A 22342-nucleotide genomic window follows, 5' to 3' on the forward strand; every position below is an offset into this window, starting at 1 on the left:
TTTATTTCATTTCACTCATCTGGCAACGGAAAATGGTGAGGAGGGCGACTTGGTGCCTAGTCTTTTCCCTCTGGGAGAGGACTGTATCTTGAAACCTTCCCGTGAGGCGAGTGGAGGAAATGACGGATGGAGAAGGAGTAAATCAAAACAAAAGCTATACATGCGGCCAAGGCGAAAGACCCATCTTAGTGGTAGAAAGCTTGTTATGTAGGCAAATCAACAGATAGATAACACGTCTTTCGTGCATTCCGGACCTCAATTTGCTTCGTGATGCGCTCCTGAGTCAACGACTTTTGGTGGCGCTCAAGGAAATCGTTTTCTGACAAAAATGCGGTAATGAAACCTCAGTCAGCAGCGCAGGCAATGGCGTTAGTCACCATTTGATAGATGACATGTGCTGTGCCTGCGTTTGTGAACCTTTTGAAACTTTGAGCGTCACTAAACCACCAAAATGCTTTCCCGGCGTAATCCAATGCACTTCCGATTTTGGCAAAGAGATACCTGAGAGCATAGTCGATAGTCGTGATGGTGTAGTTCTGGCACGGACTCATAGCCCCCGAGGACGACTGGCGTTGATGACTTCAACCGTGGCTGAAAAGCTTGATGGTTACTCGCCTTTATTCTACCCCGGCCTTGAGTCCTCCCACTTCTTCTTCCAAACGCCACCGTCTTTGCTGCTGCACATAGTCGCCGCAAGATGTCGACACGCTTGCGAATCTCGATAGCATCAGTACGGATACTCGTTCGTGAGGCCGAATAGGCGCATGCAGTGCTGGGTGGGCACTTTCTTGTTTGAGGAAGTATGTTCTCGCACTTGTGACTCATTCCATTCAATTGATGATTTCTTGGATAACAAGGTAATTGGAGGCACAAGAACTGATCGGATTTGATGGTGATATAAAGGCAGGTGGTTGACAAGATACTTTACCTCTCACTGCCTTGCCTCTATTCTTACCATTCCTGGATACTATGGCTACTATCACCTTCTTCTTGTACAAGATATACAAGATAGGTTGCTCTCTCCACATCTTGGTCTTCAATCAGTACTGTTCAAGAGACGAAGTTGAGAGACGATAATAAAGGTAGCGGTTATCATAACGAAGAGGATATTTAGAGAGGCCTTGGCCGAGTCCGCAGAAACGGCAATTATTTTGTGGGTCAATATACCATAACAACCAATCACAGTGCTCCATTCACACATCCCACCCACCTCAATCTTTTTTTTCCTTGCCAGTCGCCTTCGACGCTGTGAGTGAGAGACTCACCCTTCTTCCAGTGAGTCTCATCAACTTTCACACCTCAACATGGCCCGCATCAGCCTCCGGTCCGGTCTCGATCGTGACGTATATCAGATTGTCAAAAAGCTGGAGGACGAGAGGGAAGGAGAGTGGCAGGCGAAGAAGAGCAAGGACAGGGACGGCGGCGCCAAGAGAAAGAGACCGCCACGGTTGACAGTAACGGCGATATACGAGTCGATTAAAAAGTCGAATTCAAGTCTGAGCCGACAAAAGAGGAAACCACTGGAGGACGCGATTGAGAGGGTTCTGGATTTCCGCAAGGAAGAAGAGGCCGAATCTGAGGACAGCGACGACTTGTTGGAGCAGGCTGAAGAATACAAAGTGAGTTTTACCTTCCGTCTCCTTCACATGACGTTCCCTTTTTTTCTGACGCCACCTCCCTTTCCATAGCCGGAAGATCGATTTCTTCTCAACAGACAAATGACGAAGCACTGGAACGTCGCTCCGGCGGTGCCCACTGCCCAGGGGTCAGACGGCAAAAGCACCAAGAAACGCCGCATCTCACCTGAGCCCGAGGCTGCCAACGGCAATGGCAACAGTACCGGCACCGGCACCGGTAATGTCAGCGACGCCTCGGCCATTGTCTCCAAGTCGTCAAAGTCCAAGACGGGCGACGCTTCAGAGACCGCTCAGGCGGCCGTCACGAAGAAGGCGCTCAAGGCGGCCAAGTACGGCCCCGAGCAGATCCCTCCGGGTTCGGTCGTTCTCGGCGGCGTGCGTGGCATCATCGAGGAGCTGCAGCGGTACGTCTTTGCGCGCGCGCGGAAGCCGGAGGATTTCGCATGCTTTGGAGAGCAGCCGATGGGAATCCTCATCTCAGGACCCCCGGGCACGGGCAAGCAGTCTCTCGTGCGGTCGCTTTCTTGGAGAACGAGGACGCCTGTTATCTCTATCGGGCGATACCTTAGCGAGACGCGGTCGCCTGAGAAAGTGAGCAAGATTTTCACCGACGTGCTGGACGAGGCGAAGAAGATTGCGCCGTGCGTCGTCCTGTTCGACCACCTGGACGAGTACATGGTCAAGTCGGGCAACAGCCACAGCGAGTTCGACCATGAGGTCATTTCACAGCTCAAGCTCGGTCTCCGGCGCTTGCGGGACTGGGAGCGTGAGGGGCAACGGGTGGTGATCGTGGGCACGACGAGTAAGCTCGAGCTCGTCGACCCGACGCTGCGGAGACCAGACTACTTTGCGCAGACCATCACGGTCAAGGTGCCCAACACGGACGCCCGAGAGGAGATATTCAAGGCCCTGACGAGAGAGCTCGATATACCCTCCGAAGTCGACTTCCAGGCCCTCGCCGTCCGCACGCACGGCTTCGTCGGCGACGATATCCGCGCCGTGATCCAGGTTGCCAACCGCAAGGCTAGCGACCGCTTCATGGATGTAGAAGAGGCGCGCGCCAGGAATACCATCCAGGCCGAGAGAATGGATACGGAGAGCTCCTTCTCGCACGCGGATAACGCCGCCCGCGACCTCGACGACGCCTGCCTGTGGTACGACTATATCGAGCACCCATCCTACACGACCCCGACACGCATCCACGTAAGCCAGCAGGACTTTGTCGACGCCATCGCCGAGCACACCCCTTACATGCGCCGCGAAGGCTTCAGCTCCATCCCCAGCACCTCCTGGTCCGAAGTCGGCGCCCTGCACTCCGTCCGCGCCGCCTTCCAGGTCTCCATTGTCCGGCGCATCAAGGAACCCCTACTCTTCCAGAAATTCGGCAAGCAGCGACCCGCGGGCGTGCTCCTCTTCGGCCCTCCCGGCTGCGGCAAGACGCTCGTCGCGAAGGCCGTCGCCAACGACGCGCAGGCGAGCTTCATCCTCATCAAGGGCCCCGAGCTGCTCAACAAGTACGTGGGCGAGTCGGAGCGCGCGATCCGCGAGCTGTTCACGAGGGCGAAATCCTGCGCGCCGTGCATCCTCTTCTTTGACGAGATGGATTCGCTCGTGCCCAAGCGGGAGAACACCACCACCGAGGCGGGCGCCCGCGTCGTCAACGCGCTGCTTGCGGAGCTCGACGGCGCCGGGGATAGGGGTGAGGTCTATGTTATCGGCACGAGTAACCGGCCCGACATGATTGACCCGGCCATCCTGCGCCCCGGACGCCTTGACAAGCTGCTGTTTGTGGACTTGCCTACCGAGGACGAGCGCGTCGATATCTTGAGGACGATTGTGCGCAACGGCATCGGTGGAGGAGTGCAGCCAGAAGGCCAGGGTGACGGTGATAACGACGTCGTGGACGTTGAGGCGATTGCGCGGGATAAGCGGTGTGCCGGTTTCAGCGGTGCGGATCTGTACGGCTTGTATAAGAATGCGCTGGACGAATGTGTTTTGCGGTACGAGGGCGGAGAGCCGGCGTTGATCAAGAGTGATTGGGAGGCTGCGCTGAGCAAGACGAAGCCGAGTGTGCCGAACCCGGAGACGTATAGGAGGCTGGCGAATAAGTTGCATCATCAGACGTGAGGAAGGGCAAGGATGGGTCTAGAGGTGGACTGTTAGACGAAGAAAAGTTGACTGATAGAGAAAAGTTGAGTTTGTCTTTTCATTGCTGCATTTATTATTTGGGGGGTTCTGGTGTCTTTTAGAGAGCAATTGGGCTCATATCATGGGTCCTCACCCATACGGTTAGGTACCTTAGGTACTGAAGGAAGCCGAGTGAAAGTATCGACTGTATTGTTGAACATCTATTCTAAGAATTTGGCCAAGCTACGTACACTTCGTGTAGACGAGCGAACTGCCGAACCTCCCTCTACATGGCTTGTCCTCGTCTCATGGCTATTGCTCAAACATCTCATCGCAACTGTTATAAACAAGAACTTCGTATTACCTCTCCCCCACCATCTTGGATCTCATGGCATGGGAATAATAAGAAAAGCAGCAGACATTGAACATAGCTTGAGTCAGATAAGGAGCCAACACCATCACCAGAGGCGATGAAAACACCAGGGCCGGACCCAGCACCCTACTCACCCGCGCTTCTCCTACCCAAAAAAACCAGATACGCCAATAAAAAGGGATGCCAAAAGATTCATACTAAGCCAGCGACCCCTTTACAATAAGAACTGAGTTTGATGACAAAAATGAGCTGTCTGTGGCATTATGTAGGACCACCAATTTTTATGAGCACAAACGTACTCGAGCTTGCAACCCTTGCGGGACCCATTACGCTTTTTGCTATTCCATCACTAGGTCATAGACACATCAGACGCTGCTCATACCCTTCCTCGAAATTTTCTCGCCTATGGAGCTCTAGGGCTGGCGGGGAAGGTGTGATGGTAGATGTGCCTGCTTATTGTGTCTGGGAAGGCTGCTGGTCGGCACTTGCCCTCTGAATACGATCAAACGTTGTGGGACTGAGAGTGAGTCAATATGAATTCAGTCTCTACCTACTCAACGTCTTGAATATCTTTACATGAGGTAAAGTAAGTTAATTCTTTACCGGCTGGTTCTAGCTAGTAGCCGAGGGCTCGGTCGATATACTTTCATAACCTTATGACAGGGGATGAACCTCGAGAGCATAGTAGTCGTCACTGGTAAAGACATATATCGTAAAAGCATAGAGAAAGTAGTTAGGGAGTAATGATTTGGGTTGGTATGGCTAACTTGGATAGCCGGCAGGAATGGCCATCGTGAACAGTACCTAGGTAGAGAATGGGAACCAAACAAAAAAAGCCAACAAACAATGAACCGATCGAAGGATCGAACATGGACCCCGAAATAAACCGGAAACTTCACGGTTCAACCGGGGCCTCTACAGCTCAGGACCCCTCGACCATACGGCCCATTGCTTGTTGGTGATATCTAGAGAGGATTCACTTCTCACAAGGGGCGGGAGCGGCCAATGAGGAAAGCCTCAGGCACAGGTTTCTGCCTCTATACCAGGCAGGATGCAAGATGGGCTGCAGGAAGCGGTCTGTATAATCTAGGTAGGTTTTGACCCAGTGACCTAGAGTGTTAGAAAGCCGATGTTGGAAACGCTCTTCAGAACTTAAGGGGTGTGCGAAATAAAGACGATTTTGACGATAGCTTCAATTGCACGTCGTTGTTTGGTCACCCATCGGCCAGATGTTCTATGGGATTTTCAGTACATATAAAATTGCATTTACTCTCCTTTCTCTCCCGACTCCAAGTCGTCAACGATGGTCTATACGGGGCAGACGGACGTACTAGGGATTCCAAGATTGGGCAGACATGCACACCACATTCAGACGTACAGACCTTCTGGGGATTACTTAGCAAACCGAATGTTTCCAAGCACGAGGAAGTGATTTTGATCACATTTTGGCCTGTTCTTATTGTGTGTTAACACATCATCTCGGACTTGCCATCTGGTTGCAAGAATACTCGTAGAATAGGTAGCTGTAGCAAGAACCAGGGGCTGAGCGCACGTTCAGTGTCAATCGCATCCCCAGCACTTACCATTTACCTCATCTCAGACCTCGCTCTTTAAAGGTTCAACTGGACAATGAGATGATAGTTCAACGCAAGAGTCGGGGAAAGTCCTCCTGCGGACGACGACGATCGTGTGATTGGGTCCAGACTCACTGACCACTGAGAGTGGAGAAGTGACAGTCGTCGACACCGGTCGGGGGCATGCAGAAGATTATACTTTTTCTGATGCTTGCAGAACGACTGCTTGAGCCGCAACGACCTTCAAGAACCGCTATTTTGGAACAATTGACCGACCTTTTCCCGTTGCATCCCGTAACACGTTCCTGACATTCATGATTCGGTGACAGGACGGGACCTATGACGATGTGCCAGGATGACAACACAGAGCGAGTCATCTGACTGGCTGAAGGGGACAGAGTGGCCGCACTACTGCACTACCTGAGTAAGCAGGTTTTTTTTTTGGCCCCGGCCAGCTCCGGGTCACAAGGCGCGCCAGATCTGACATCATGGACACGGTAATGATTTGCAGGTACGGATGCTACAGGAACAATCAAGAATGGCACGCGCATGTGTCTGTGGCGTTTGTTTCGCAAAATGAAATTTGTTGTATTACAACCGTCTTTGAAAGGGGAGAATTTTCGAGAGAAAATGGGCTTGTTCAGTGAAGCCCCCAAAACACACTGTTCTAGAGTGGTCTATTGGTACAAAACGCAAATCGCCAGTTCGTCTAATGCAATCCTATCGTTACACATCAATCCATCTATTTGGTGACATCCTTGAGGTAGCTGTTGTCATGGTCAGTGGGTGAGTCTTGAGTAAGATCTTGAGTGGCAGTGAAAACGTACGCAATGAGGTCGTTGCGGTCCTTCTCCTTCTTGAGACCACCGAACGCCATCTTGGTGCCGGGAATGTACTTCTTGGGGTTCTCGAGGTACTCGAACTGTACGAAGGCTCATGGTTAGCAGAGCAATGAGATTGAACGTCGTCGGAAGAGCTTACGAGAGTCTGGTCGTTCCACTCGATGCCCTTCTTCTTGTTGGCGTCGGTGTAGGAGTAACCCTCGACGGAGCCGGTCTTGCGGCCCCAAAGGCCGTGCAGAGCAGGGCCGATCTTGTTGCCGCCGTCGGCCTCGACGGTGTGGCACTGAGCGCAACGGGTCTTGAAGAGGTTGGCACCCTTCTTAGCGTCACCTAGATTCCTCGCGGTCAGTTCACTGGTCTGGGTAGGTGATGTGTATTCCGCGACAGATTTCGTTGTTCGCTTGGATTGAGTCCCGATGAGAGCCCGACCGCCCGTAGTGAGCACTCGTCGTGAGCGTATACGCTGCTTCGCCGCCCCTGTCGACGCCTCCTTGTGTCTCGCTCATCGGGCCCCTGTTTTTTGCCCCATCAAGCGAGATGCCAGGAAATTGGCGCAAGATGTCGGAGGTGCTAGGAGAAACGAATCGCAGAAGACGGAGGTGTCGCACGAGGTGAAATCGAAGCCGAATTGGCCCGCGAAGCAGTTCCGAACCGTTCCAGACTCAGCGAGGGTAACTTCGCTGCTCAATGGCTCGTGGCGGATTGAGGCGCTCGGAGGGTTGGGCAATCATCGGGGATCCGGAAAGCAAAGCGAAAACGGACGGAGAGGACGGCGCGCGCGCGTGAGGTGAGAGAGACTTACCACCAGCCATTTTGACGGATTATAGGATAATTAAAAGATTTGAAAAGGGGTATCAGGTAGAAGGTGCAAAAGAAGAATGTCTTTTGCAGGTCGTCAAGGAGGTCGTTTGGGGTGTAGATGGTTGAGGGTGAGGAATGGAGGAAGAAGGGGGAGAGAAAAACTTTCAGAATCGGATCGGACCAAGAAAAGAAAAAGACGAGACGACAGCACGGCAAAAAAAAGGCTATCCGATTTTAATTATGACAACAACCCGGCGGAAAGGCACCTGGCGACGTACCCAGCACACGCCGCAACGAGAGAAAAAAAGCCTGGAATGAGCTCACTGAACCTGGGTACCGCGGCGCACAAGCCACACGGTGTGGCGACGCGACCGCCAATCAGATGTGCAGCATTGGTCAGAAGGTGATGCGTCTGGGGGTCGCTACCCGGGCAAAACCGGATACTGCTCCCGGAAGAACGCTTTCTCCGCTGCGCCTCGGTGTTCTGGTGACGGGACCAGCTCGCTTTTTGGCAGGAGTGCCAGGTCAACGACTCAACCAACGGGGCGGCGCGGCGGGCTAGCGGGGACCTTTGTCGGTGTCCCTGCCACTAGCATTTTTTTTGGTCTTTTATCTCTCACTTGTTCCTCTTAGGCTGTCGCCAACATCCCGTTTGCCGAGCTTCGACTGGGATTCCTAAATCTGCCCATATCCGTGCTTTCTGGCCTCTTCCACCTCGGCATCTGTTTGTTCCAGATCCCGAACTGTCAATCTTGCAGCCAATAATAGCTGTAGTGTTAATGCTGATGCTGCTACACACGAGACAGAGTAGCCGTATGGTCATCGCGATCGTCCATTGAAGTGAGCAAGGGGGGTTTTTCCTATGGGTCAGGTACGTACCCGTACATGCGCCCAGATGCGCGACGGGGGTAGTTCGGCGACCCTTTAGCTTCCAGCCTCTCATCATACCTTACCTGAGCTCCACTGTAACTTTTTGGAGCAGAGAAATTCTTCTGGAGCTTCGATTTTTCCAGCCCCGACCGATCCTGCCGGCGCGCACCTGATGATCCCGTTGATCCATACCAGAGCCTCAATGACGCTGTGAAACAGACGCCTGACCCCCGAAAGTCTAAACCATCGCCGTCCAGGTGACCTACTTTGTTCCTTGACCGCCGTCCTTCGCAACGTCGGCAAACATCGGGCAAGGCAACGTTGCGAGGGTCCAGCACCATTTCTTTGCCGCCGCTGCTTTCATAGTGGCAAACCAACAACATCAATGACGACCTCGGCCACAACCCTCCTCCCCAGGTTCCTCCTCCCCAGGTTCCTCCTCCCGGCCTTGAGCCCCATGTGGCGCGTAGCAGCGACCTCTACCGGTCGGCCGGCCGTAACGGGGGCCTCGGCGGCGCTCCGCCGGAACGCGGTCTGGACGATTCGGTACGCCTCGTCCAAGCCGACAAAGGCGGGCCAGAAGGGACCCCTCATCCTCGAGAAGCCGGCCAAGTTCAACCCGCCCTCCCACGGCGCCCGGTTGCCCAAGAACAATGGCCCGAAGCACTATGGCGGTCCTCTCAGCAACCAGGAAGTCCGCGCCCAGCGCACACGCGAGTATCCCGGCATGATGGCTCCCGAGGGGACGTGGGCGCATTGGTTCTTCAACAGCCGCAAAGTCCACCTCTTCATCTCCCTGGTCAGTAGAACTCAGTGTTCCTCCACTGGCAGGAACACACATATGCGGGACGTTGCCTGTTTGGACCAATGGGCTTAGCTAACATTGGATCCTCTAGGGAACACTCACGACGCTGGCCATCTCGACGTTGGTCCTCAACTTTTCCCAGACATCCCCGTTCAAGCACCTCCTGCCCCCCGCCTCCGAGTTCTGGAGCAGCCCCATCCAGTTCATCCGCACATGGGTACATGTGATGCAGCTCCACGAGCGCGACCGTAACGAAAAGGCCATTGCCGCGCACTCGCGCCACACCGACGACGTCGCGAAGCGTCAGTACTACCGCAAGGTCCACGGACTGGACAAGGAGAACCCCATTGCCAACTTTTTGGGCATGAAGGAAGAGTCGGAGGAGGACAAGGCTGTGGCCGCTGCCGCGATGGAGGCCTCGCCCGTAGCTGGAGACGCCGAGGCGACGGCACCTGCAGAGAACGGGCAGAGGAAGAAGTGGCTTGGCATCTTCTAATTAAGATAAGAGAAGAGGAACCCATCCATGTGTAAGATGTAACGGGGGATGAGCACGCTATTTTTGTAATATACCCTCCACCGAACCATGTACAACATGACACTACAAACCAGAACCGCCAATTGGTATCATGACTTTTGTCTCTCCATTGCCCATCCTGACATATCGCAAAACATTCAACCCCTTTCTCAAGCCCTAGGGATCGAACCCTTAGGCCAGCTCTACCGCGGCAATCGCCTCCAGCACCTCGTCCGCGACGCCCCCCTTCTCCAGAACCTTGGAGATCATCCCCTCAATCACGTGTACCTTGGTACCTCCTATAGGCGGCTTCCAAACTCCCTCCGCGGCCTGTCCCTGCGCAGCCGCCGGGACTGCCGGTGCCTTTGACGGTGTGCCCGCAAGACCGGTAGCCGGATTCACAGAGTTGGGCACGCCGGGCGCCGTCAACCTCGAAGGCGGGTCGACCGTCCGCACGGAGAGCAGCTTCAGCTGGCGACCGTCAACGTCCATTCCGCCAGTCGAGGCGGCTGTCTTCTCCTCGGCGACCGAGACCGCCAACGCCGACTCCGCGACGGCGAGCTCCTCGCGCGCGGGGTCGAAGATGACGTTGCCGCCGACGGCGATGACGAGCAGTGTTATGGGCGGGCGCGAGCCGCCGTTGACTGGTGCGCTGCCGTCGCGGGGGTACAGGAACGTCGAGGCCTGCCAGTCGTCGTCGAACATGGGGTCTTCGTCGCCCTCTGACTTGAGGCGCGGGAGGCGGGTTGCGAGGAGCGAGAGGTGGGTTGTGAGTGAGAGGAGGGGCAGCGGGTAGGATAGAGGCGGGGAGATGAGGAGGATCTATTGGGATAGTGTGTTAGCGTCTAGTCTTCAAAGAGACAACGGTGTGTCTGTGTGTGTTGGGGGAGGAGATTGGGGAACAAACGTCTAGGTAGAGCTTCCAGTGGAACCGACTGTTGATCCGTAGCTTCTTGGTAAACTCTCCGTCAGCGAGCAACGCTTCGCTGAGCATGTTGGCAAGGAAAACAGTCGCGGCGTCGTCCTCCCTGGAGGCCGGGATCTCGACCGTTATCTCGAGCCAGTCAATGTTGCCCTTGACCTCCTCCTTCTTGCCCGCGTCTTTCCTCGTCTCTGGAGACTCCTCGCCGTCTACGTCTGCGCCAAACGGGCTGGCCGTCTTCTCGATCTCCGCCTTGACGCCTACGATGGCCTCCGTGCCATCGGAGAAGCAGATGCGCGCGCTGCCGTTGGTGCCGGGAAGAATGCCCGTCTCTGCGGTCAGGGGGCGGAACTGGTTTGCCTTGCGGCCGTCTGGGCGGATGGGCGGCGTGAGGGAGAGGGTCGAGTGGAGGTAGGCGAGCTCTGCCGGGGAGAGCAGAACCTGCTGTGCAGACGCCATTGCTTTCTCTAGGTGTGGGGTTTTTTCTCTGTTTTCGTCCCTGTTCGCAGACTGGGTATAGTACTCGCGGAGTCTCGTGTAGTTCCTGGTCGAGCTTGCAACAGCTCAATGTCTCGTCAATTGGTCGTGGTTTCAGGGAAGCTCGATTTTTTTGGCGGGATGTGGTCGCAAAAAGTTGGTAGGATTTGGGCTTTCTACCGAGCAAAGTCAAAGGAAGCAGGGGTTTTTTGATGGTGGGGTCCGCGGGGTGTGGGGCCGGCCGGTGCGAGCTGTCCGGATCGGTGGTTGTGGCGTGAGCTGTGGCTTGAACGGACGTCCACGATCAACGGCTTTACACGGGTTGAGCTTCACACGTCCACGTTCTTACCTCCAATATACCCACTTGGACGAATTCATTCTCGCATTATAATTGAGGAAATATTGGAGACCAGGGAGCTTCTGCACTCCGCTGAAGTGAGCACTTAGAGACGCGCCCGCGGGGAGGAACATTCAACACAAAACATGGAGTTTGGATCTTCAGCTCTACGGATTATCACCATACAGCTTCTTTCCAAAGTTTCTACTTTGACATATCTCTATACCGCACTGCTTGGCATAACTTCATGTTATCATGCTATCTTTGTCCACTAGGATCGAGACGGGATTGCCAGTCCCAAAAGCATCTAATCGATCCTACGAAAATGGCTCTGATGTCTGGAGGCTAAGAACTCTTTTATAAAGTCTCAGGAGCTTAGTTACATTTGGGTCTTTAGATATCACGTTTGCTTCAGATCTTTGAATAGTTCTGAAGATGTGCTTCGCACTAGTCAAACACGAATTCATGGCGCTTGTCGGGCTCTCACTTCCACGATACGGCCACTCAGTCTAGGCTTTGAGAGCCATAGTATGATAACGCCGGTCAACGTATCCTATTCCGTTAATCTTGGGCCCATGCCAGACTGTTCCAGTTCTAAATTCGGTTGTTGCCATGGGCATGGCATAGCGCCATTCAAGATCACCCATGTCAGACCGCAGAGAAGACACCACCCTCAAAGGAAAAGAAATCTCGAAAATTGCCAACGACATTGGAGGAAACCCGTCATATGCGATGAAATTGAGGAAGCAACAGAGTTCTGTTCCACATCCTCGCTGGTCGTGCCTGCTATCTTATCTAATCTACTTGGAAACCTTCATTTACAGTTGGCAGCCGACTCAGACAGAGCTTACGAAGTGATAGCGACTCGCAGATCTGCGCCACCAAACGATAAGCGATCTACTTCAAAGATAATTAATAAGAGTACACGTGCGGTATGTAAACTCTCATGAAAGCTGTAGGGAGCTGTCACCACGGAATACAATGCATTGTCTATCCTAGGATTACGAGCCAAGGCTTGAATTCGTTTCCCCCTCGATTCACTCACGATGTCTACACTATGCCAATGCTTCTCTACATTTAACTCTATGTAAACGGCTAGTAAGACACAGCTTTGTGCTCGCCGAAATTTGAGTAATAGTTCCTACTCATTGATTCGCTTTCCCGATGATCTTTTGATACTCAGATATACCGGACCAAGTATCACAGCTATGGAGAGAATATCTACGTGATCATGCCTACTCCCAGAGAAGGATGGAACAGCTCCTCGATCGATGGAGGAGACGATAACCTGTAGCAGTCGAGTAGTTGAACCACTGCAAGTGACTTCAAAGGTCGCGATTGCCTCCCTACTATTTCCCCAATAGCGTGCGCGATTAGAAGGTTTGAATCTCTCTCAGTGGTACTAGTTGAACAGTACAAGACCTCTCACGTTTGGGAATGTTCACTGGGACTTACTTTTCTTCTCGTTAAGTCGGGGCTTTCCCACACTCTTGCTTTCTCCCTTTTCTAGCCTCGAGAATCTGATGCTCATCCATGACGACGACACCAGAGGCCCGAAGCGACTGGGCAAACTCTTCCCGCCGCTCTACGAAGCGACATATATGCAGCTGAAGTGAAACAGAAATTCAGGCTAGATTTAAGTCTCTTGCGAACATCAACACCGGAGGTAACTTGTCATCGTCGTAGACACTTCAGTCAAGCATTTGCACAGCCAAGCTGAGAAAGCGTTGTCTTTGCCACGGAAAAGAAAGAAGAAGGAAAGAGCCCCAGATAGCCAATTGCAACTCACCTTCCCTTGACATCCTCGTTGCTGTCAGCAGTCATCAAACCCTCAACCCCTACGCCGGACGAAGCTATTGTAGGCTAATGTCTAATTCACTTCACACTCCTTCCAGAGCGTGTCTGTATCTCGAAGAGCCGCCTCTACGTTGACCCTCCCTCCATCGCTTACAAGGCACATCCAGTAGCCAAATTCATGCGGTAGAAGACATTCAGCTGTGGAGTTCCATCCTTGTCATCGACGAAGTATCTTCTCGATTCCACGATAACTCCGGAGCAAACCCCGAGCTCCAATGGCCGTCATCCCCCGGCAGGGTCTGATCTAGGCCCTCGATCATGCAAAGCCGGCTTAACGGAGAGACGTGACAGAGGCCTGCGCTTTCATCTGAGAAGGGAGGTCACACCTATGATGGAGATGAAAGCACCCACAGTCGGGGATTGCATGATCGTGGCGCATCATCTGTCGGGTGACTGCAACTGTACAGGTAGAGTGACAGAGCGAGACGCCATGGGTAGGTCTCTGCCCTCAAGTCTTGTATTTGTGCCAGTCGGCGCGGTGCAGGTTCGTGCGACATGCCAACTTGTCTTCCCGCCATCCATGAACACTCACTCCGAGCTCCGAATTCCAGCATGTGAACATGTCTTCAGGGGCTGTTCACTCACCCGCAAAGGAACCCAAATAGATTGCGTGAGTTTGCCAATATGGCACCATGAATGATAGAGGATAGGCAGCCTTCCAGACGCATAGGTGGTCATATCGCTTACTGGATTCGAGACCCAGAAGACCACAGTATTCGAATTGTTTCTGTTTCGTCACCGTGATGCTTACAAGAGAATCGCCCCCGCAGCTAGACAAGGGGGAGGAATTCTTCGCACTCACCAACATGGACAAATTTGAGAGAGCTGGAAAAAAAGTCTCTCCAACAAACAAAAGAACCCTAGTAAAAACTCCGAAATCTATGACCCGTACGATCTTCACCCCTGGCGCCATCTAGATTGCCCGACCATCGCTTCACCCATCCCCGACGTCGACGTGTGAATACACTAACGAACATCCAAAATTGCACTCCTTAGTCCTACTCCGAGGCTGATCTCCTCCCTAAGATGGCACTCGGCAGCCAGACCGATCTGTCTCTAACCGAGATATGCTTCCTTCATCGTGATGAGACCTGCATGAAGAAAACGATCCGGTCGATTCGTGGAGCACAGCGCGTGTACGGGTCCCTCCGCTCTTGCGCGTTCACACTAGGAGACGAACGTCCAGCTGCTCTACCTATCCCAACTGCACAGCAGCATAAATCCTTGCTCGCCGGAGAGTAAGCCATCACGCCAAAAGGCCTCACGGTCCACGGATGCTGGCATTCTCGACGCGATCTCCCGTCTCTCCCCTCATCGTCGGCATAGCTGAAAGGCGTCTCGGTGGCCTTGCACGACCCAGAGGCTAGGCAAGCCGAGCTGGTTTGATGCGCGGGCACCCGCATCCTCGTCCCATCCTCAGCAGACCGAAAGGCAAGGGAGGAGAAGAAGCGCCGCCACAGCTCGCCGCCGTGCTATCATCCCCGAATCGAAAGCTGCGACCTCCCGTCTTTTGCTTCCTGATATTCCAGGTAGCCGTAGCTTAGCTTCCTCCCCTCCTCCTCCAAAGCATCAAGCACCGAGCTCCCCCCATCGCTCCACATCCCACCGGTGTGGAGCCCAGCTCCCGCGCCGGAGGCTCGCCTTACCGGCCAGCAACATGCGGGCATGGCATGGCGTGGAGAGAGAAAGAAAAAGAAAGCCCGGAGACGGGGGGACCCTCATCGGTGAAGATTGGCAGTCTGTGCGACAGCTCACCGGCTGTTTCCGTCACAATCCGTGCTTTCTTTTTCTTCTCAAATTCTCAATTCTTGTTTCTCCCCAACCAACTGCCGTTGTGAATCCAAAAAGTCGAGCGCCACGGCAAAAAAAAGTGCCAACTTGCCAAGGGGTGTATGATGTATCACCTCCGAGACGCCCCCGGTCTCTTGTTCTTTGCAAACTCACATCTACCATACCAGTATCTTGCCCGCGGCCGCAGCCCCTGCGCGCCCCTGACTCTGGGCTCCTTCTCAAATTCTCACAACTTCAAAGCCGTGTCTACCCATCTGGACAAGATCAGCAATCTGTATCAAATAGCCGGTTAATGTCCGTTAGAAACAAGAGCTCAAGGGGTGTGTTTTTCTTCACTGATCAACAAACCCCGAACTCCTGTCCACCTCGAACAGGGGGGGCAGTGAGATGACAGGGGAAGTAGAGTATGAACGGACGGTCTAGGCCCGGCGGCTCGGGAGATGGACGGGTTCCATTGATTGGATCCCCCCAAACAAAACTCCGTGGTTCCTCGCCGTTAGGTCCGGCCGGGGCCTTGCAAGGCAGGCCGCAAGAGAGATAGAGAGAGAGGGAGCGCGCGCCCGTCGCGGACGGAATCCGGCCCAAATTTCAGAGGAATCCCCGTTCCCCAATGAAAGCTCGCTGACAGCTTGCCAGGGCTCTCATCCTACCCCCCGGTAGCCCAGAAATGAGCCTCAAGATGAAATGATGAAAAGCAGTGTTGGTGATCTGTAAGCCAACCAACAATAGCTCGACAGCGCCCGCTCTCGAGCGAGAACTGGACTGCATTAGCAAGGATCGATTCCCCTTGACCTTGGTCCCAGCCAGAGGGAAATGCCCCTGGCAGATTCGGCAGGAAACGAAATAGCAAAAAGAAATGCCGAAGCAGGAACGAAGATGACAACCTCTCATTGGACTGCTGACCGGGCTTTACCTCCTTATTCGCCAGGGCTGGACCGGCTCACGGCTCACCTGGCTCGGTGACCTTTTCCCCCACTAAGCCATCATGGATCAAAGATGGAGGGGTGTTTTCTGCGATAAGAAATATCCCGTGAGGCTGGCTGACCCGACGGTGAGATGATGGTTGCCTCTTGCGAAAAAAAAGCAGGTTGAGAGCAAGAAAGTTTCTGCTTCATCAGGAGGACGATGGCTAAGGGCCAGGTGAGCCAGAATCGGTTCTATCGTTTCCCAAAGAGGTGGGTATGAGAGACCACCAGCAACACATAAGCCGCCTGCCTTGTCATCAGCCCCCTTCCTGCGCCTTTCCTGCTCACGGTGTGGCCCGGTCAGCCCGGTCTGATGCAGGCCACACCTTCAATAGTCCAAGTCGGGACGGCACCAAGCCGGAGAGGGGAGCCCACAGGCGTGGAACGGCTGGATGTGGACGTGAGTGTAGGAAGAATCTTAGCTGAGCGTCTATTGTGTGTACTTTTGCCCCTACATTGGCTTGGGTGGCGAGAAGGAGAAGGAGATGGAAGGAGGAGGAGGCCGCAGAGGGAAAAGACCCTACCCTACACTTGGCTCTGGGAGGCAAGATGGGCTGTTGAATGTTTGGCGTCGAGTGACTGAGTGACTGGTCGACGATGGCTGCACAGTTGAAAGGGAGGGGTCGCAACCACCACACACAAGATTGGTGCAGAAGTATGGGAGGCAAGCCCGGCGCGAGGGTGTCTGCAAGGTTTAGCCCCCCCTTTCTCCTCACCCTCTCTCCCTACCTAGAAATGGGACGACAGTGGTGTCGATGGTCGGAGTTCGATGGTGGTGGCCGGGAATCTGCACACTCGTGCATCCCGTCACAGATGCGTGCCTCTCCTTTGGGACAGAGCGTGGGAGGAGGAGAAGGGGGGAACAGGCCACATGGCGCCGTGGGCAGAATAGATAGCTAGTTCAAGACAAAGCTGGAGGCTTTTTTGGAGCGGACCTTCTTCTCACTCTCGTCGACCGGCGATGGTTGCTTGGTGGCGTTAGACTTGTCATTTCCTCTTGCTTTTCGATTCTAGTCTAAGCACTTGGTTGTCTGCATATCGGCGTGGTTTCCAGGCAAGGGGTGGAGGGGAATGGTTCGATTGGATTTGGATGAGTGAGGATGGTCTCTCGTTCATGCTTCTTGTCTTCCTTTCCTTGTTATTGTACGCTACCGAGACGCTGAGAGAGAGAATGTTTGACATTTCGCCACAAGAAGAGAAAACACGCCCACGAAAGAAGAAGAAAGCTGAGACTTACGAGGCCAACGGCGTCGAAGCGACCCTGCGGCGCGTGGTTTCGCGTTCCAGACGGGACACCACCCAACGGCGTCTTAACACCGGAACCGTTTGAAAAGAAAGGGTAGAATAATACCTCCATAGCAGAAGCGAGATGCAATACATGCCACTTGTAAAGTTGTAGATCCCTAGCTTCACACCAGCAGTCGATCAACGTAGGTTACGTAACATTCACAGCGCGCAAGGCGAAAAAATAAAAGACTCAAGGAGAGGATGACCAGAGAGATGGTGTCGTCTATCACGATGTTTCCGAGACATTGCAACGCCCTCTCAATTTCCAAAGGCATACCTACCATCTTCGAATAGGCGCAGCTGATTAGGCCCAGGCGGTCGAGACGGAACCAAAGGCACGTACTCCTTTTCGCCTGCTACGACCCTACGATCCTACTACCCCAACCTCACTTTCATTTCGTCGACGGGGGGCAGGCAAAATGCAGGACAACTCTTGCGTAACTCCAAAAAATTGTGAGATGATATGGACGTATAGCACGATCACCGGCAGGCTCAAGGACCATTAAAGAAGTGATGAATGATTGGATACTCGCCGCTGTCGTCAGTTCTAGCCTCTAGGCCTCTGCAACCCTCCCTTCCCCCTCACGAAAGTTGACAGTCCTCGGAGGGCGCCGCCAGGGTATCACGGACCAACTGCGATGCGAGGGTTACGAGCCTCCCGAGCTCTCACCAGTGACCGAACCCATCATTGCCTTGCCTGCCTGTCTGCCTGCCCCAGAAACAGTCAGGACTGCGGTACCATTCGTGTAACACCAAATCCCGAACCCCTCTCGCCCAAAGCATGTCGAAATAACTGAGCGATGGACAACTCGCCCCCCTCATTCGAGCCGACTTGACGTTTCGAGTAACGTGAAAATGACATAGATAACAAGAGTTATCAGCTGGATGATAATGGCTCAAAGACCATGCACGAAAAAGAGTCCCACAATGCCAAACTACCCGCATATCAAGTTCCCATCAACAAGGCGTCGCAGACCGAGACAAGTTTGTTTACTGCCCGCAGTCCAGTCCCACACAAAAAACGCAACGCCCGCCCGCTCGCCGCCGTCGCACCCCGAAACTTTTGTCAGTTATCACGACCGTTGCGTCAGATAGTCCTAGTCCTAGCACCATAAAATATTCCTTTCGTTTTCTGCCCGGACCAGGCGTGGCCAGGTGAAGTAAGCGCTGTCCGAAGCGTCGCAGAGCCCTCCCCCCCAAGAAAAACCCCTTCCCTTCCCCCACACCCCCTGGAATTAAGCAGCAACCAGGCTAGAACGGCAGTGTCGGTCCTGTCGGATACGATAGTGTCCGGAGACTAGGCTGGGGGTGTCGGTTTGGTTTGCCAAGCCACGCGTCCCTTTCACAGTCATTCCCTCCCTCAGTCTCTAGAGTCCTAGACCCTCTGGAGTTTGCTAGTCCGAAATACCTCTTACCCATCCCCCAGAAAGACGTGCTCGCTTGCTGATACCATCATCATACTTGTAACGTGACCGTAAGCTCGAGGCCTGTAAGAGAGCCCTCTCCCCCCACCTCCTCGACGGGCTCCAGGAGACGCTAAGCAAAGCAGTGAGTGCGTGATCGCCTTGGAAGCAAGGTAAACCCCAGGTCCCCAAGGCTCACGAACCCGTAATGCTTACGAGGGCAATAAGCAGGCGGGCAGGCAACCACTAGCTCTCGACCATGCTCACCATCAACCAGAAACTGCATTCTTACGGTGCCAATGGCCCTGACATGTTCGGATATGCACGTCGCCCGTTACGGTCATTCTCTCTCTCTCTCTCTCTTTCTAGTCTATCTATCCATGGTGCTTACTACCTATTCTCTTCTCGCTTCCTTCTGGATAAGCGATTGCAGTTATGAACAGGCCAACGAGGAGTTGCATCCGTTATTGCTGGCCTGCCTGCAGCTAACCACCCCCTGACAGATTGGGGTAAGGAACAAAAAAATGGAAACAGGGAAACGGCGGATGTGGGTTCGACCTTTTTCGTGCGTGGCTTTGGGGGGGATTTCAATAGTCGACAAGGCAGGGACTTGGTAGTGATGGTGTGGCGTTACGCCCGGAGTGATACTATTCATGGATTGAGAGGCCTTTGCATTCTTTTCGTCTGATGTATCGCCTTCGTCCGAGTATCAGGAGGGACAAAAATATGACTCCGGATAGACATGTTCAATCCGTGCAGTCATGCGATGGTGGTGGGAGATGTTCAGTTTGGCGTCTTCTAGCTGTCTAGTTAGAGCAAAGCTGGTTTGAGCAGCACCCAAACTTGGGCTATAACAATGATTGAAAGGATCGTCAGTTGCTGTTTCTTTTTGCCAAATCGACATCGAAGCTAGAGACGCAACGGACTACGAGCATACCTATACAAACAAAGGTACTCCGTATACATACTACGTAATATGGATACAGCATAGAGAGGAATCCAAGCCTCAAGGATTCAAGCAAGTGGGCGGGCAAGCTTGGCTTCGTTGGTCGATGCGAGCCATGCGTCGGATGGCTCCACCCGTCATCTCGCCAGGAATGCGGGGAAGGAAATAACGTGACACGGAGATGCTCGTCGTTCAAGTCTCAAATTAAACCCCCCCCCGAACGACGATTGCATCACCGCCCACTCAGTATGTCCGGGACTTGGATCACCACACTATCTGCGGAGTGGTACCAGTGTGCAGACGTACGAATACAGAAAGATTGGCCAGTCTTGCCAATCCATGCTCATCGGTCAGCCGCTCCTCGAGCCTTGAGAATGTGACCATCTCTCTCGTCGTCTTTTGGTTTGTCTCGCCATGCCTCCGCCGTTTCCCACGGACCCGCCCCGTTTGAGATGACGGAGAGCCCACCAAGAATGCGGAGAAAGGAAAACGACAATTATCGTTTCGACGCAACACTTTACTGAACCGGCCCATTTGACACGAATAGTGGGCCCATCACCAGATCACTTCTCAGACTTGAAGTCCAAACGAGGCTTAGCAACATCACGCTCTTTTGATGAACTAACCCTTTTTCTCCGCGACCTACGCCGCACGAGCACCTTGCAAAAAAAGCAATAATCGAGTGAGACAGGAGCAAAGGCATGGGAGGTACATACATACATACATGGCCGCATGGGTGGGGTGGTGGTTGGCTTGATGACATCTGGGGTCATTCGGTAAACCCACTTGCGGCTTGAGTGTGCTTCTTGTCCACGATGAATAATGATGGGCCAAGCGTAAGGATACCATCTGATTCCACTTGATACAGGGAACAGTCATGAGCCAATCAAGGGGGATTACTCAAACCCCGAAATGAAGGTGAAGAGGCAGATGAGAGGCGGCTGACGCCGTCGAGCAAACCGACAAACACCAACATCGTTCGTCGCTATGGCGCGAGCATGCCTGGCTGTGCATGTTTGCTATTGGCGCAGCAGGTGTTTGCCCGAGCCCATCGTCCACTCGCCTTCGAATCCAATACGGTGGGTTAGGCAACGGGAACAGAGCGGCCCTTCGCTTGAGGGCTCTCCCGCCGCCTGTGTCCCTCGCCATTGGGATTTTCAACATGCTTGGGTCGACACCACTTGCGCCTTGCTGCATCCAGCACAATTCTAGTCATGGCGGCGTGGACGCTCACCTCAGCGCGATACTCGGCGGCTCCTCCAAGGGATTTGGGAATCATTGAGACTGGAGCCCTATGGGCCTCCACCGTCATAATATGAGAACCTCCGATGTTGTTGCCCAAATAAGACACGAAGTTGCAACAACGTCAACACCAAATGCCTGAGACTGTTGTGTAGGTATGATTCTCGTGAAGCCTGGGAGAACTTGAGTAGGTAGCGAAAGGGGCTGCAAGACGCCTTGCTCTGAGCCACTCTACGTCTCCTGCCGCCGCTTCTCTTCCAAATGGTTGACACGGCTGTCCGAAGACGGGCTATAGCAAAGGACTTGAATGGACAGGCCTCCCCTGCAGCTCCCGTCGCTCTCGCCAGTCGGCCATTTTCTTCGCACAAACTCCTGATGCTGTATCCGTAGCGTAGTTACACTGCATCTCCAGCATATCGATATGACCAGGGCATAGATTGGTCAGTCTTCTCGCCAAGGGTTGGGAAAAAAATTCAAAGAAAAATAGAGAGCAAAAGCGTGGGGGACGCTGAGCATGACAGAGGGGTGACTCTAAGACAGCGCCTGTCTGGTTGCTGACATGGGGGAGAACAGAGGCCGAGAACAACGATCGCGCTTAATACATGGCAGCCAAGATCGAATCAAACCCAGAATGGTGTCTGTGTGTAAATAACGTGCTCTGTGCTTCCGGAGGACACACCTGATTTGGCCCAAAGCAGAGGATGTTGGTAACGTTGGCGACTCGAGTATTGCAGATTTTTTTCTGCCTGTCCCTCAACGCCTTCAGGGGCGCAATTGACTCACACTTCGACATTGTTAAGCTCTGGAATTCTGCGCCCCGGACCCTGGAATTTTTCACTTCGTTAGCCGGCAACTCTGCTCCTGAGCTCAGGGGTTCGGGGACTTGAATCTTGCCATGCTCCTTCAGGCCTGGTGAACTCAATCTGTCCGTACACTGTCCAGCGAAGTACGTGCCGCGCTCCACTACTGATATCGGATGAGATGGAACCTTTCTGTATGGTGCAGCGGCGCTCAACTATTTCGAGGAGTGAGCCATTTTGCTGCAAGGTACGGGTTATCCGAACTTGGCCAGATTCGACGCGGCCGCGGTCTCGGTAAGCACGCAAATTCATAGCCAGATCTAGCGATTTGAGGAAAACCACTACGGCTCGACGTCTGGTCGAAAGAGTTGGGGGGTCTCCTGTTGCTTCGTCAATTACGTGCATTGCTGTCACACAACGATCGGCCGACGCCGTGATAGCCTCCAACGCGCCCGCACCTATCGAGCCAGCCCTCGATCATTAGTGGTGCCTTCGTCGTTTTCTGGTTGCGCATCGATGGCATAATTCCTGCTGTACTTGAGGGACTACGTCTTCGTTATACCAAACAAGGCTAGACCTGGCGTTGGTAATCAAGCTGTGGTTTTCGACTCGTCCAATGAGGTGCGGATAGTCACTGAGAAGATCTCAGCTTGGGCAGAAAAGAACGGTGTCACGGGGTGTCTGTGAGACATTGGAGGTGTTCTGGAGAATTCCAGCGGCAAGTACTCGTGATCATGCTGAACGTATCCGTACCGAGGACGACGGGTCAGTC

General features: G+C 53.6%; 8 protein-coding genes across 8 annotated transcripts; 4 read left to right on the top strand and 4 right to left on the bottom strand.

Annotated features, from left to right (window-relative positions):
* Positions 1-1304: 1304 nt before the first annotated feature.
* CLUP02_00862 (ATPase) lies at positions 1305-3764 on the top strand (the record flags this gene model as incomplete). Its single annotated transcript, XM_049279908.1, has 2 exons — positions 1305-1619; positions 1689-3764. The coding sequence occupies 2 exons, from the start codon at positions 1305-1307 to the stop codon at positions 3762-3764; spliced, it is 2391 nt and encodes a 796-aa protein (XP_049135865.1).
* Positions 3765-6453: 2689 nt separating this feature from the next.
* Positions 6454-7365, bottom strand: CLUP02_00863 (cytochrome c; the record flags this gene model as incomplete). The annotated part of the gene is made up of 6 exons (XM_049279909.1): positions 6454-6478; positions 6539-6633; positions 6693-6883; positions 6939-7123; positions 7162-7263; positions 7316-7365. 6 exons carry the CDS (start codon positions 7363-7365, stop codon positions 6454-6456), a joined length of 648 nt encoding a protein of 215 aa, XP_049135866.1.
* A 1244-nt stretch (positions 7366-8609) lies between these two features.
* Positions 8610-9525, top strand: CLUP02_00864 (uncharacterized protein; the record flags this gene model as incomplete). The annotated part of the gene is made up of 2 exons (XM_049279910.1): positions 8610-9023; positions 9121-9525. 2 exons carry the CDS (start codon positions 8610-8612, stop codon positions 9523-9525), a joined length of 819 nt encoding a protein of 272 aa, XP_049135867.1.
* A 210-nt stretch (positions 9526-9735) lies between these two features.
* CLUP02_00865 (3' exoribonuclease family protein) lies at positions 9736-10924 on the bottom strand (the record flags this gene model as incomplete). The annotated part of the gene is made up of 2 exons (XM_049279911.1): positions 9736-10365; positions 10451-10924. 2 exons carry the CDS (start codon positions 10922-10924, stop codon positions 9736-9738), a joined length of 1104 nt encoding a protein of 367 aa, XP_049135868.1.
* A 1000-nt stretch (positions 10925-11924) lies between these two features.
* Positions 11925-15220, top strand: CLUP02_00866 (uncharacterized protein; the record flags this gene model as incomplete). Its single annotated transcript, XM_049279912.1, has 15 exons — positions 11925-12038; positions 12463-12569; positions 12790-12891; positions 12980-13137; positions 13234-13373; positions 13428-13488; positions 13544-13620; positions 13707-13746; positions 13807-13876; positions 13974-14091; positions 14133-14270; positions 14308-14452; positions 14504-14665; positions 14718-14912; positions 14985-15220. The coding sequence occupies 15 exons, from the start codon at positions 11925-11927 to the stop codon at positions 15218-15220; spliced, it is 1863 nt and encodes a 620-aa protein (XP_049135869.1).
* Positions 15221-15515: 295 nt separating this feature from the next.
* Positions 15516-17463, bottom strand: CLUP02_00867 (uncharacterized protein; the record flags this gene model as incomplete). The annotated part of the gene is made up of 13 exons (XM_049279913.1): positions 15516-15684; positions 15720-15813; positions 15879-15902; positions 15973-16056; positions 16118-16167; positions 16246-16280; positions 16348-16471; positions 16533-16577; positions 16609-16718; positions 16801-16860; positions 16916-17051; positions 17104-17299; positions 17370-17463. 13 exons carry the CDS (start codon positions 17461-17463, stop codon positions 15516-15518), a joined length of 1221 nt encoding a protein of 406 aa, XP_049135870.1.
* A 135-nt stretch (positions 17464-17598) lies between these two features.
* Positions 17599-19082, top strand: CLUP02_00868 (uncharacterized protein; the record flags this gene model as incomplete). Its single annotated transcript, XM_049279914.1, has 10 exons — positions 17599-17632; positions 17670-17719; positions 17778-17851; positions 17904-17962; positions 18044-18244; positions 18335-18465; positions 18528-18611; positions 18659-18735; positions 18860-18894; positions 18952-19082. 10 exons carry the CDS (start codon positions 17599-17601, stop codon positions 19080-19082), a joined length of 876 nt encoding a protein of 291 aa, XP_049135871.1.
* Positions 19083-19588: 506 nt separating this feature from the next.
* Positions 19589-22262, bottom strand: CLUP02_00869 (uncharacterized protein; the record flags this gene model as incomplete). The annotated part of the gene is made up of 12 exons (XM_049279915.1): positions 19589-19712; positions 19797-19895; positions 19967-20048; positions 20253-20386; positions 20429-20547; positions 20628-20820; positions 20902-20943; positions 21006-21142; positions 21450-21785; positions 21835-21925; positions 21987-22106; positions 22180-22262. 12 exons carry the CDS (start codon positions 22260-22262, stop codon positions 19589-19591), a joined length of 1560 nt encoding a protein of 519 aa, XP_049135872.1.
* Between the last annotated feature and the right edge of the window lie 80 nt (positions 22263-22342).

The sequence above is a fragment of the Colletotrichum lupini genome, chromosome 1, assembly GCF_023278565.1.
Source record: "Colletotrichum lupini chromosome 1, complete sequence".
NCBI lineage: Eukaryota > Fungi > Ascomycota > Sordariomycetes > Glomerellales > Glomerellaceae > Colletotrichum > Colletotrichum lupini.